The sequence below is a fragment of the Pongo pygmaeus genome, chromosome 7, assembly GCF_028885625.2.
Source record: "Pongo pygmaeus isolate AG05252 chromosome 7, NHGRI_mPonPyg2-v2.0_pri, whole genome shotgun sequence".
NCBI lineage: Eukaryota > Metazoa > Chordata > Mammalia > Primates > Hominidae > Pongo > Pongo pygmaeus.
This window is the reverse complement of record NC_072380.2, coordinates 125301427-125315473: the sequence shown is the minus strand read 5'-3', so window position 1 is coordinate 125315473 and position 14047 is coordinate 125301427. Positions and strand designations below refer to the sequence as shown.

The following is a 14047-nucleotide window of genomic DNA, read 5'->3' as shown; positions in this document are numbered from 1 at the left end:
AGTATTCGTTAAAGCAGAACACATATTATTACTCCCATCATTCAGTAATTCCACTCCTAGATACATACCCAACAGAAAAAAGCACATACGTTCACAAAAGATAAATGTTCATGGCAGTACCATCTACATTTGTGGTAAAACGCAAACGACTTAAGTGACCATCAACAGTTGAACAGGTAAATAGATGTGGTATATTCACAAGGTGGAATGCTATACTATACATCACCAAAAATGAACCACCCCTAACTACGCACAATGATATTGAGAAATCTCACATAGCTAATGCTGAGTAGAAGAAGTCAGATCCAAAAGAGTATATATGATTCCAATCTATAAACTTCAAAATATATATACAAAGCAGCAACATTAGTTTGTGCTATTAGAAGTTGAGTGAGTGGTTACTTCTGGAAAACTGAAATGACAGAAAAGTTTTATAAAGAAGGCTCTGGGTGTTGGTATTATTGTGGCTATTGATCTGGATACTATTTGCAAAGGTGTTCGATTTGTGGAAACTATTGACCTGAACACGTATATATACATTTTTTGCATATTATATGCACAGGTTGAAATGTGTGACAAATAAATGGAGAATAATTATATTCATCTAACAAATAGCATTCCCTATGCCTGTTTTATATTTCTCTTCTAAAATAAACAAGCGTATTTGGAAGTTAAGTGCTATAATATTAAGCATTGCTTTTATGTTGGTCGAAGGGATTGGAGAAGAAAATGGAGGCATGCGCAGTATTTGTCAGGAAGTTGCACCTCTATTATAAACAAAAGATATGTATTTCTCTTGAAATTTTCAGAAAACCAGGTAATTTTTTTTCAGGCATTGATTTTTAAATTGTATTTTCAAGCAGTTTCCAAGACATGACTCATTATATCTCTTATAATGAACCTGAAGGAAAAACACACACAAAAAGAATAATATAACATATATTTGGAATATTTTATAGCAATGCCTCTCATTTTCAGAAAATTTAATTATAAGTAAAGTCCTGGCTAATAGTTTGACAGTAACTTTCTGTGTTTTACTGATCTAGCTGTAAATTCAATGTTTCTATTTTTCTTAATAGGTGTGCAGTTCAACTTCCACACTTTTCATTTGGAAGACCATCACGACTACTTACTGATCACAGAGAATGGCAGTTTTACCCAACCACTGGCACGCCTGACTGGTTCAGATCTTCCTCCAACAATCAATGCTGGTCTCTATGGAAATTTCAGGGCTCAACTGCGTTTCATTTCAGATTTTTCAATATCATATGAAGGATTTAACATAACATTCTCTGGTGAGAAAATAAACAAAAAACAAAAGGGCTCATTCAGTAACTTTTAAAAAAGCAATTTTTCAAGATATGAGCCTAACTGATGATAAAACAGTGAAAAATAGCTGGAGAGAAGAAAAATTTTAAAAAGAAGAAAGCAAAGTAATATGTGTCAAGTTTTAAGGAAAGCTTGGAATACACTGAAGATTATCTCTAATAATAAATAAGGGAAAAAGCAAAAATTAATTTGCTATAAATCTACTGGAAGTACAATAATTACATTTCTTTAATTTACAATCCTGCAAAATTCTAACAGAGGTCAAAACTAGCTAAAATGCCTAGTAAACACAAAATAAAAATTAAAAAATATATTTTAAAGTTTGTTAAACTCAAAAATGAAATGAGAATTAATCCAGTGATTTCCTTGTTTTATGTGTCTAGGAAAACGCATAGAAGGCATAGTCAACAGGCCAGAATTAATGATCTTAATTAATAATAAATTATATATTTTAATTATATATTATAATTAATAAATAATTTATTATTCTGGAATTAGATAATCTATAATCTATAATCAAATTAACATAGTTACTCCTTTCTTCTAGTATAACCTCACTTATAGATAATAGCATTACTTAGATTACAGGGGGAAAAAATTGTATGAGACCAAAGAGAATAAAATGTGTTCCCACCACTTAGAGTTGTACTTTCCATTTGAATGAACACAACTAGCTATTTCTTAATACTGACACAAATTAATAAGTAAATCTTATGCCAACTTGCTAACATTAAAATGATACAAGCACTAACCTTGTTCTTAAACAACTATTTTAGTATTTGGGTGGAAATGTTTGGATGCTAAAATCATTAAAGTATTTTATCATGAATAGTAAATGAACATAACCTAGAATGTTAAAAAAAGTCCAAGTAATTTTTTAAAGCATAAAATATTAGCTAATCAACATGAAGCAATGCCTCTTGTTCTTTATTGTAATTACATAGTAACTGCTCTGGGAATATTTTTAGATAAGCTACTTCTTCTTAGGACTGTATATAAATTATAATGTTTAATCAACTCTACTGTTTCATACCTGAGGACTGTTTAGTTGTTCATTTTCATAGTGTTCATTTATTGCTTGGGGAAAAGTTCCTGTAAAAATCCATAATATAATAGTTTTCAATGTGTCGTCACTTCAGTCCCACATAAACCCTTGCATCTCAAATCATGTGTTTTTCAGAATATGCATTAATTGAACTTGTATACAAGAAGCAGAAGGACCTTTATCATTTAAATGTAAAATATTAAGCAAAAGCATTTCAAAAGTGCAAATGATTTCATTTCAAATGTTATTTTGTGTTTGAAAATATGCAGTTCTTATGCCATAAGTCAAAAATATATGAAGTAAAAATGTTTCTAATGCAGAAAAAACAGATAAATAGCTATTTTTAAATTTATTACTCAGAAGGTGATATTTCTTCATCTATATTGAATACCACACATACAAATATTTATCAAGTTATTAGCTATTTCACAAAAGAAAAAACGTATGTGTGCCATTTGTATGTTCTGATAGCTATTCATATAGTCACTTCTAAATATATGACTAGTTCTAAAAACGATAGGAATATACCCTTAAAAGTAACCACTATCATTTTCTTTGTCCTTTCCTCCCCTGCGGGGAAATTTTTCTCTCTAATTTACAGAATATAACCTTGAACCTTGTGAAGATCCTGGCATTCCTCAATATGGTAGTCGAATCGGGTTCAACTTTGGGGTTGGTGACACTCTGACCTTCTCATGCTCATCGGGTTATCGACTGGAAGGAACATCAGAGATCATCTGTCTTGGTGGTGGCCGACGAGTGTGGAGTGCACCTCTGCCAAGGTGTGTGGGTACGTGGTCAGCTGCTTTCATTTGCTTGTATGTGTAGTCACTGTCCATGGAGTTGCATGGTTACACCCTTTGTTCTTTATAATCTGTTGAATTTCTGCATTTATTTCACATTAGTTATTTCAACTTTTTTTCTATTTGGCAATCTGGTGTAACTGAATTAACTTCTCTACTGCTCCATTCAAGAAACCGTGCTTCCAGATAGGGATAAGAAACAAATTAGATAGATAGATAGATAGATAGATAGATAGAAAGAAAGAAATATGATAGACACATAGATATATGGAGATAGATGAGATAGATAGATAGATAGATGAAGTATAGAAATAGAATCATATTTTGAGAGCTCACAGAAAATAGAATTCTTGCATTCTACTGATAGTATATTCTGACTAAGGTTTTGACAATATTTTATAACTTAAAATTAACATGCATAAAAGATGATTACAAGAGAAAGTGCCAAATGAAGAATAAGTAACTAATTTAAGGGCTCTCAATGAATTTATTGGCTCAATATTTGATAGATAAATTAAGAGAGCTATTCATTCATGTTGTGAAATAAAAAATAACTATAATTAAAGTATTGGAAGCGTGAAGTCACCATCTCAATCTTTGGAAGTAAATATTTTGACTGATAAAAAGAAAAAAATGTTCAGTAGAAAAAAGGGCTTTTCATTAAGACTTAAATCATTCCCGCTTTAAATTAGAAAATATGAAGGCAAGAACTTCTTGCTGTTTAGTGATTATCAGTACATCTTATGATAGAATAAGATTCAAATGGCCATTTTATAATTATTTTATAAAACTATTGAAAATTATCACAAGCACTTAATTTGATTAATTATAAATCTAATTATGGGTCACAAATCTGTGTAAGTTATAATATGCTACAAAATCAGGAAAATTGGTAGAGATTTGAAATGTGGTTTAAGCCCCTGCTCTTTACTATGGATACAAAATGCCCCGCAGGTTGAAATGAGAATGAAGAAGTGATATGCTTTTTGCCTCTTTCAATATTTTGTCCAATATACAGAATGTGGGAATTCCTGTGGAACCACAAATCAAGCCAAAAAATATGATCATCCAAGTTAATGTGGGTCTGAAGTCTTTTATTGTAATGAGATTGTTTTCAAGATACGTAACAGATGAAATGTCTCTTTAAAATCACAGATTTTTATAGAAATGGCACAAGCAACCATAGAGGCTTGAAGTTGGGAGGTGATAAGTAATCATACTCTCAGGGCATCTTTTCCAGGAGCTATGCAGGGTGCATTTTTTTTTAAGGACATTTTGTTGTTACTACTGCTACTGCTTACTGCCACATTTGAAATTCCTGTACTTTACTTCATTATGCCAATTTTCATTTTTGTGACTGTTTTCGAAGGTAATTAATGAAACTTTTGGAATAGTCCAAGTGAGGGCTACAGAGTGCCTGACCATTTGATATTTGGCAATTCACTTTTCTCAACTTCATTTTTCTCATCAGCAGAATGGTTGCAACTGTAGCACCTAACTCATTGTTATGAGTTAGTTATGAGGATTAAAAGAAATTAGTCATATAAATCACAACACCTGGCACAATCCCTGGACTATAGGAAGCATTCCGAATTTAGATTTTAACTAATTGTTTTGAGTATAATCTGCTGTCTCTCCAGCCTGTCAACTTAGTTTATAAAATTAATTACAGTAGGAAATAATTCCATTTTATAAAACACTGACATTATGAGGACCTGCTAGGCTCTTTTATGTAAAGTAATCTCATTTAATCCTTACTAAAATCCTGATATTATTATCTCTTCCATTTTTCATTAGAAGAAGCCTGAGGCTTAGAGATGCTAAATAACTTCCCAAGATCATCAAGTTTGTAAGAGGTAGCACTATGATTTTGGTAGTGATCTGTTTCATTCCAAAGCCCAATTTTTTCCTCACTAGTGTCTAGGGAAACGTGATTCTAGAAGGAATCTATCATAGAGAACTAACATTTTCTCTCAGAGTAACCGAATACATGCCAGGCTGTTACATAGGTTGAAAAAAAAGTGTTTACATGTACATTTTAAAAATTTAGTTTATATTTATGATATATTTTAATAAATGGATTTATGAAAACCTGACATTGCAAAAATCTAACATTGAGTTAATTTTGTTTTATTAAGGTGTTTTTTTTGAGACTGGTTTATTCGTTCCCAGATCTTTAATGGGAAGGATGAAAGAAAATTACCCTGTGGACAAATTTAGAAAGCAAAGTTATTGCCATGGGAATTCCCCCCTACCCATTTTCAAATTAGTTGTGTTTGCTTTTAAGCTTATTAAAATTTACAATTAATTCAATTGACCTTAATAAATTCCACTGTAGGCATACATTTAAGTTACAGGATGGGGAGAAATATTCCTTTAAAAAGAAATGTTTTTTAAAATGTTACTCCTCCAATTTTTTTGAACTTTTTTCTTTACTGCTTTGTTTATGCTTGAATTTCCTTCTTGAATTTCTGATTCTAAACACACATATGTGTATATTTCTTATTTTTTTCCATATTTTAGTCTTTATTAACATAAAATGCATGTTATTTGTAGCCATTCATCTGAGCAGATGTCCACTTTTAGGAATGTTAGTTTATTTGGACAGCTTTTATTTCTTCTTAACCTCTTTGTACTTTTTACTTCATATATCCTAACACCAATTCGCTATTTCATACTTGTTTAAAAAATCATTATTTAGTCTTCAGCATTGCCAACTGCATAGAAAGCCTAGGTTAACAATAGCCAAATTTTAAGTAGGCTGTATTTCAAAAGTTTGCTGCTGTTTCAGTTATTTGGAATCTAAACATTCTTTTCCTGGCACAAGGGTACAAATGATGGATACACTCCCAGAACAAGCCCTAGATGAGGTTTTAAATTTTATATAAAGTATGAAACTAATATTAACATTTACTAAAATGATTTGTGTATATATAGGTTATATAAGGCATCTGACTCTGGACAGTAAGGGAACTGATAAAGCTAGTTTTGGAAACTTACTTTACATTTTATTTATATAAATTTTGATTCAATATTTAGTGTACAGGTTGATTGGTATCTTCATTTCTTTTGGTAGAATTTGGCAAAATTTATCTTATTCTGGATGTTGAATGAGGAATAAATGAAACTTTTCTTTAAACAATTTCCTACATAAGCTCTGCATTTAAGTTTAAAGTTTAACAAAATATTAAAATGTAATAATACCATAATATGGCCATTTACATCTATGATAAATTCTGTCGTGTAATATCTCATTCCAAAAACTCCCAAATATTGTGAAAGTAAGTTTAATACAACTATCTTATCAGTAAAGATACGATGTCTATAAAAATACTCAAGGTTGAACACAAACCCAGGGGCAGATTCATGATTATCACAATGTTCTGAGTCCAAGTCCTGTGTACGGTCCACAGTAGCATACCATTGTCTCTGACTGGAGACTTTGATAAAGTTGGGAGGAAATCTGGCCTGCATTATAGTTGACACATGGCTTCAGAGAACTTCGTATGCTTGTCCTCTATTTAACTAGAGGAAAACTTCTTCAACCATAGCCCATTTATCGGATGTTGCTTAAATGCAGAGAAATTTGTAGAAGCAGGAGAAGAATCTTGACAGAAATTAAGAGTATAACAGGAAAAGTTTTATTACGCTATTAGTAGCTAAGCACTCAATACACAAAATCTCATTTACTAGTTAGTAATCAAGATGAAAGTTTTACTTTCTGAAATAGATATTTATGTATCTGTAATTATACTTCACATTTTGGGAAAAACTTTAAAAACAGAAAAAATGATATTTTAGTTAAGATGTTTTGTGTTTGAATGATTTTCCTGGAGAGCCATGTTTCTCAGGAATGAATATCTGATCACCTTTTTAAGTGGCAACCAAATACCCAACAGCAAAAAAATAAATAAATAAATAAAATAAAAATAAATAAAAAAATTAAAAAGTACCGGTAAGTTGATAAGTTGATTAAAACAAGAAACACTTTCCTTTTTTGTTTAAGATATAAGTACATGATTTCTTTTTCTAAAGTTTACATTACAAAAACACTGTCATTTACGTTGCTATCTTTTTAAATCAGGAAAAACTTGCATGTCTTCACTCAGCATCCAAATATACCAGCAGCCAAACCAGGCCATGTTGCAAATAAATGAGGAGCTAATGAAAGAACATGTTGTTTTGGAAAGTAGATTAGCAAGTTAAATATTAGTAATGATTTATCTTTAGGCAGGAGTCCACATATTTTAAGAAGCCCACACATTTTGAAGTGATTTCGAAGACATTAATTCATTCATCCTCATAATCCCCCATTTAACACATCTTCTGTTTCTAATTTCATGTGTCATTGATTTTTTTATTTGACTTTGGACAAGTAACAACATCTTGCCTTAATCATGAGTCAAATGAGAAAAATGATAACTCTATATTACACATCTGCATATTATTCTCACTTTTCTGACTTTTCAGATGATATATGATGATAGTTATTTATTTCTTAGTTTAAAAATGAATGTTAACAAGAGAGCAAACTGGGTGTGCAGCATATATGCGAACTGTCTGTACTATCATTGTAACTTCTCTGTGAACCTAAAACTATTCCAAAATGAAAATGTATTACAAATTCAAAATATGAAAGAATAAAGTGCATTTGAAGAGGCAATTTCTCTTGAAACAAATTCTACTTACTTTATCTTAACCTCCAAGCTCTCTATACTAAAATTATATCTATCAGATGCCCACACATGTGTATCAAATATGACTGATCTATCCAGTTAGTCAGCACTGCAGATATATGGCCTGGTAGAAAGCAAATTAAAAATCAAGAGACTTAGATTGATCTTAGATTCTACCGTTAATTAGCTGGTTGATTTAAGCAAATGCCTTAATTTTCTGTATTTTTCTTTTCTGGAAAGGATGATGCCAGTATGAGTTCTATTTAACCCAATTTTTTTTTAAGATAAAAGAAAAGTGCTCTAGTGAGTAATATAAAGAAATATATATTTACTTCTTTCTTGTATGATTAGGACTGAATGCATTGATTTCATGGTTTAACAATATAAAAGCATCTAGAATATTAACTTATATTTGTTCAGTGCTATCTAGATTTTTTAAAGAGTTTATTGCTCACAACCTTATGAAGTAAGCAGAGGAGGTGTTATTCCTTTTTAGCAGTTGAGAAAATGCACGCTCAGAAATGTTACAATTAATAAATAAAAGAAATGTACCAGAAACAAAGATTTGTAATTCTTAGATGAGTGTTGTGGCATTTCAAGCAACATTCCTTTATTACCTTATTTATTGATGCACAATTTTCAAGTTAGAAGACTATCATTTTTTATACAATAGACCAGGGGTGGGCAAACTTTTTCTGTAAAGTGCTCCACAGTAAATATTTAGGGCTTTGAGGCCACATGGTTTCAGTTACAATTACTGAACTCTGCCTTTGTATTGTGAAAGGAACTATAGAAAATATATAAATGAATTGATGTGGCTGTGTTCCAATAAAACTTTATTTACAAAAACAATAATCTGGATATGGCTGTGGAGCCATAGTTTGCTGGCCCTTGCAACAGACTTATCAAGCTTAATCAACTTAAACATCCCTTTTCTATTTGGGCATTTCTTAGTCATTGATCCTTTAGGGAAAGAAGAAAGGATCCTTTACCTATTCTCGAATTTTTCATCCTGGGCTCCATTTATTAAATTCATAAGGTATTTATTACTAAGAGGAAATATTTCTCATGTTTTTAAAAAGAGAATATTAGGAGTGTGTGTGTGTGTGTGTGTGTGTGTGTGTGTGAATACTGATGTAGTTTATTGGTAACATAATTCTCAACCATCCCCAAATCTATCCATATACTCAAATCTCTTCTGAGTACACTGGACCTCTCCATATGGATGTCCACCCACAAGCACATTGACTTTACACTGCCAAGACAGAACTCATTATCTCCTCAGCCAAATCAGCCTTTCTTTCTGCACTGTTTATTTCAGTTATGGAATCATTCTCATTCAATCATCCAAGCTAGAAATTGTATTATCTTTCACTCCTTCCTCCCTCTCTTTTTATCCATATCAGAGCAGTCGTTATGACTTACCACCTAAAAATATTGCTTAAATTTACCACTATTTTCGTCCTCACTGCCTTTGTCCTAGCCCAGCTCTCATTGGTCCTCAAAAAGATTAACATAGTAGCATAAGAATAATAATGCATGGTAGGCATTGTGTTAAACCCTGTATAAATATTTCACTTCACATATCCTTTATACAAACTATTTAAGAAGATATTATCATTCAATTTTATAATGTGACTAGATGATTAATTATATAACTTGATAAAAAGCTTAAAACCTACTCTTTCTGACTCTCATGTTCATATCTTAGCAGTTATATGTATAATCTCATTGTGTTACCTCTTTTTCCCTAGCTGGACTTCCTGTTTTCAGCTTTCCCTCATCTAATTTATCTTCAATATTATAACTAATTATATTAGATTTTTATTGAAGAGTAATAGATTACCACAAATTTAGAGACTATATACAATACATTTACTTTCTCATGGTTTCTGTGGGTTGAGAGTCTGGGCATGGTTTAGACCCTCTTCTCAGGGTCCACAGACTACAATTAATGTGTTAACCAGGACTGAGTTCTCACCTGAGGTTCAGGCTCCTCTTCCAAGGTCACATGGTTATATTGGAAGCAATCAGTTTCCTGTAGCTGTGGAACTGAAAGCTTCAATTCTTTGCTCAACTCCATCCACAGTTCCTTACCATGTGGTCTTCTACAATACAGCTGCTTACTTCATCAAGCCAGCAAGGAGAGTCTCTCTGGTGAATCTGCTAGGAAGATGAAGTTTTATAGAAGGTAACATAATACAGGGAGTGATGAGGAGAAAGCCATACATCCTGCCTATACTCAAGGGAAGGAGATTGGCTTCAGGCATAATTGCTAAAAAAACAGGTATCATGGGGTTCAACTTAAAGTCTGTCCACCATACCAGTTATCCTTTGAAAGACCAGATCATCTGTCTATTCCCTGCGTAAAACACTAAGTAATTTGACATTGCCCACTGGATAAAGTCACAATTTCTTAAGTCCTTTCATGAGTTGGCTTTAGTGTCTTCTACTGACATTTCTCTACATGGCTATATGCATCCTGGAATATAGCCACAAGATGTTACATGCCACTTGAAAACATGCCAACCATTTTCTATACTTTATGATTTTAAGGCTATATTGAGGTCTAGTGCATGCAGATGACCAAATTCTCACTTGTGTTTACATAAGCAAACAAATGATTTTTTTAATCTGTAAGAATATGGGTTTAAAAGTACAGTAAGAACAGCCTGAGCAAAATAATGAGACCCCTTCTCTATAAAAAATTGTAAAAAATTATCTAGGCATGGTGGTGTATGACGGTTGTCTCAGCCACTGGGGAGGCTGAGGCAAGAGGATTGCTTGAGCCCAGGAGTTCAAGGGGGCAGTGAGCTATGATGGTGCCACCACACTCCAGCCTGGGCAACAGAGCAAGATGCTATCTCTAAAAAAATAAATAATAATAAAATCACAGTGAGAAAACACAGAAATCATTGTTTAGTTGCTGAAGCAGCCTTTGCTTTTTAATCTGTTGAGCTCCATTCCCATTACCCTGCCATTGTTCAAGACAGTATTATCTATCATTATCTACCTTATTACTGTAATAGTTTAAACAGCACTCTAATCTTCATTCTTGTGCCTTTTTCCTTAAACCAAACTATGGAGTCAGAAAGAACCTCCTGTGATGCAAATTTGATTATGTCACTCTCTTACTTAAAATCTTCCATTGTTCTCCATTGCCCTTAAGATAAATTCTGAATGTTACTCTCTTACCCCCAATCTCCACTCCATAATTTGGCCTAATCCCTTCATCCTTTAAAGTCACCTCATTTACTCATTCTGGTAAGCCCCCTTTGACCCTTTTTAAATGAGAGTTTGAGTTACAGAAGAGAGGCAAAGAGAGGAGTGTTGTGTGGAATCTCTGTTGCAGAGGGTCATGTCCTAGAAGCAATTGCAAGAGTGAGACTCTCACACCAGAAAGAATTACGAAAGTGCCAGAATAACTTGCTCTTTGTCTAAATTCTGGGTGACCTCTTCCTAGTTTTGGAATTTGCCCAAGTTCAGAAATACCTAGAGCATACTTTTTCTTTGGCTATGTCTAAGAAATTTAACCTAGACATTTTGGAAAATATGCTGGAAAAAAAGAAAAACTATAATAGAGCTCAAAGTAGTGCTTTAAAGCAAAAATAAATGTTATAATATTAACCTAGAAAGTATGATATTCATCAACTTTGCCATCAGACAAACTAATTTTGGTTTTTAGCTTAATATGTCTTTACTTAATTAGGTTACTTGTCCCTAGTATATGTTAGTGCCAGATAAGGAATATTTTACCTGAGGTAATAATAAAAGCTAATATTTGCTGTGTGTTTACTGTATGCTGGGTTTGGTCTGATGAGCTATGAATAAGGGCCCTGAGACACAGGGAGGTTAAGCAATTTTCCCTAGGAAAATATATTAACAGTATTTTTATTCAAAGCAAGTTAGATTGGGAGCAATTTTTTGCTGTAAGTCGTAAAGAATTAAAACATTAAGTAAGTCAGTGTAGTTCGATATTCTGTATGTATCCCCAAACTGGTTCTTGCTTACAACAGTGACATATGTGGTTCTCAGGAAATACTATCATCTGGCAGTGTAGATAACTGGAGAAGATAATTAAATGTTATCGCTACTTATAACTGAATTAGATCTTGATGTCATATCTCAGGAGAGGGTAGGATTTAATTGAAGTTGGAATAGACTGACAGTACCTAAAATTATTTTGAAACTGGGAACAGAGGTCATTATCATATTAGATAAATAGATTTTAAAATTTGTTCTAATTCCATTTTTTAAAAACAAAATCCATGTGTCTTTTTGTTCTGTATATGTGTGTATATAGATTATTTCTACTTTTAGCCTTATAATATTAAAAATAATAGCAGAAAATATATATGTCATAAATACAGAGGCTGATTTCTAATAAATGGTTTTATTGTTTGTCATCTGGTAATGCACTTAGCTAAGATAGGTTCAAATGTACCTAGGGCTTTGAAAACAGACAAAAGGACATTGGAATAAACTAGGACTATAAATTAGTAACAGTGCATTATACAATTGGTCAAGGGACCAATTGGCCTTGAGTTTGTTGGCACCAACAGGGGTGGGCTTAGGCTGAATATGAGAGAGTAGGACTGCTGTTGTTCTGCCTAGTAAATGCATTCAGTCCCTAACAAAAATATTATTGGTATGAGATAAAATGAATTTCATTTTTTCATTATCATTTCTGTTTTTTTTTTGATATTTTGTCTTTACCTCAAACTTACCCTTCTCAAATCCAGCTCCTTCACTGCGGGATAAAGCAGCTGAAGTCATTCTTTGTTTATTATACCAAGACAGTTGCCATGGAAATAATATAATGTTATAAAATAGGCATCGTAAATTAAATCCAGAGTCGAGAAGGAACATATGGGTCAGGTAGAGACTGTGTGCTTATTTAAATAGACAATATCCTTGCTAATCATAAAAAATGTCAAGGTAAATTGCAGAGAAAACATAGAGACAAATGAACTTAGACCTTTAGGAAGTTGTTTGCAGAATGTAAATATTGCACTTCAAGCAGGTGTTTTTCAAAAGGAGTTAGGGGATTATTTACCTCCCCCAGACTACTTTTCTGGCTATAAACCATTTTTCTACATCTCTGCATTGTACCCAAGTACTCTCTTTGTAGCACTCTTTGAATCCCAGCTCAATTATCGATATGCTCAATGTGTAAGTAACATTTCTTTTCATGTGTTTTAATCAGTCGGCAAACAGTGTGTTTCAAAAGGTGATGGATAGCTTTTATTTCATGCATTTTATTATATCTTTTTGAATTTGAACTAGTTGATGTTTTGTTATATCTGCTACGGAATGCTGCAGGTATAAAATATTAACCTTTTCATATCATATAAAATTTGAATCACAATTGACTCTGATCACTATTTTCTAAAAGAAATTCTGAGCCTTTTTTGTCCTGAAAAACGTTTGATTTTCATTTTTCCGGACATTGCTTTGTTTTTCTGATAATATAATATGATTTCTCACTTGTTCAATTATGATGTTTGAGATGACTTGATGTAATGTGCTTGTGTAAAATACTGAACTAAGGCTTGCCTTGTATCTATAAAAGGAAAAGTAGGTTATACCAGTTTTCAATTTGGAAAATTTTTAATTAAACTCCACTGACTAGGGTCTAATCTGGGCATGCCACCTTATCCCAAATTTCCTATGACCTTGGAAAAAAATGAACATGTCATTACAGATTTGTTTCTCAGGTAAAATTTCAAGGATATCATCATTGACTTTATCATGTTTTCTTTTCTTTCTTTTTCCTCTCGAATCCCCTCCCCTGCAACATACTCATTTGATTGCATTGTATTTATTGATCTTACAATGCCTTTCTCATAAAAGCAAAAACAAACAAATAAATATACAAATAAATACCTAAAAAGAAACAAGCAGGAATAAAGATTACATGTAAATTGCTTAGACTTAGTGAGCATCCCATTTGTGAGTCTGGCTTGTGAAAACCAAGTGTCCTAGATATGGAAATCATATCTCACATCTTTAGAGAATTTTCAGGCTTTTAGTAGTCTGCCAAAAGCTATAAGGGAGAGAGAAGTGAAATAACACTATTGAGTGTTCAGCATGTACATAGTGGTACCTTGCTAGTACTTTTATTCATTTACATAAAAGTATCTCACCTGATACTTTATGGTATTTCTCTCACTTACTTGCAATAATCTTAGTAG

The 14047-nt window shown here is 32.4% G+C and overlaps 1 protein-coding gene across 1 annotated transcript in view; it reads left to right on the top strand.

The window, feature by feature from the left end:
• The window catches only part of CSMD3 (CUB and Sushi multiple domains 3), a 1221229-nt gene that overhangs the window by 796104 nt on the left and 411078 nt on the right, over positions 1 to 14047 (top strand). Inside the window, exons 21-22 of the mRNA XM_054498903.2 lie at positions 1080 to 1295; positions 2976 to 3164. Coding sequence (XP_054354878.2) covers positions 1080 to 1295; positions 2976 to 3164 — 405 coding nt within the window. The remainder of the gene's footprint in view (positions 1 to 1079; positions 1296 to 2975; positions 3165 to 14047) is intronic.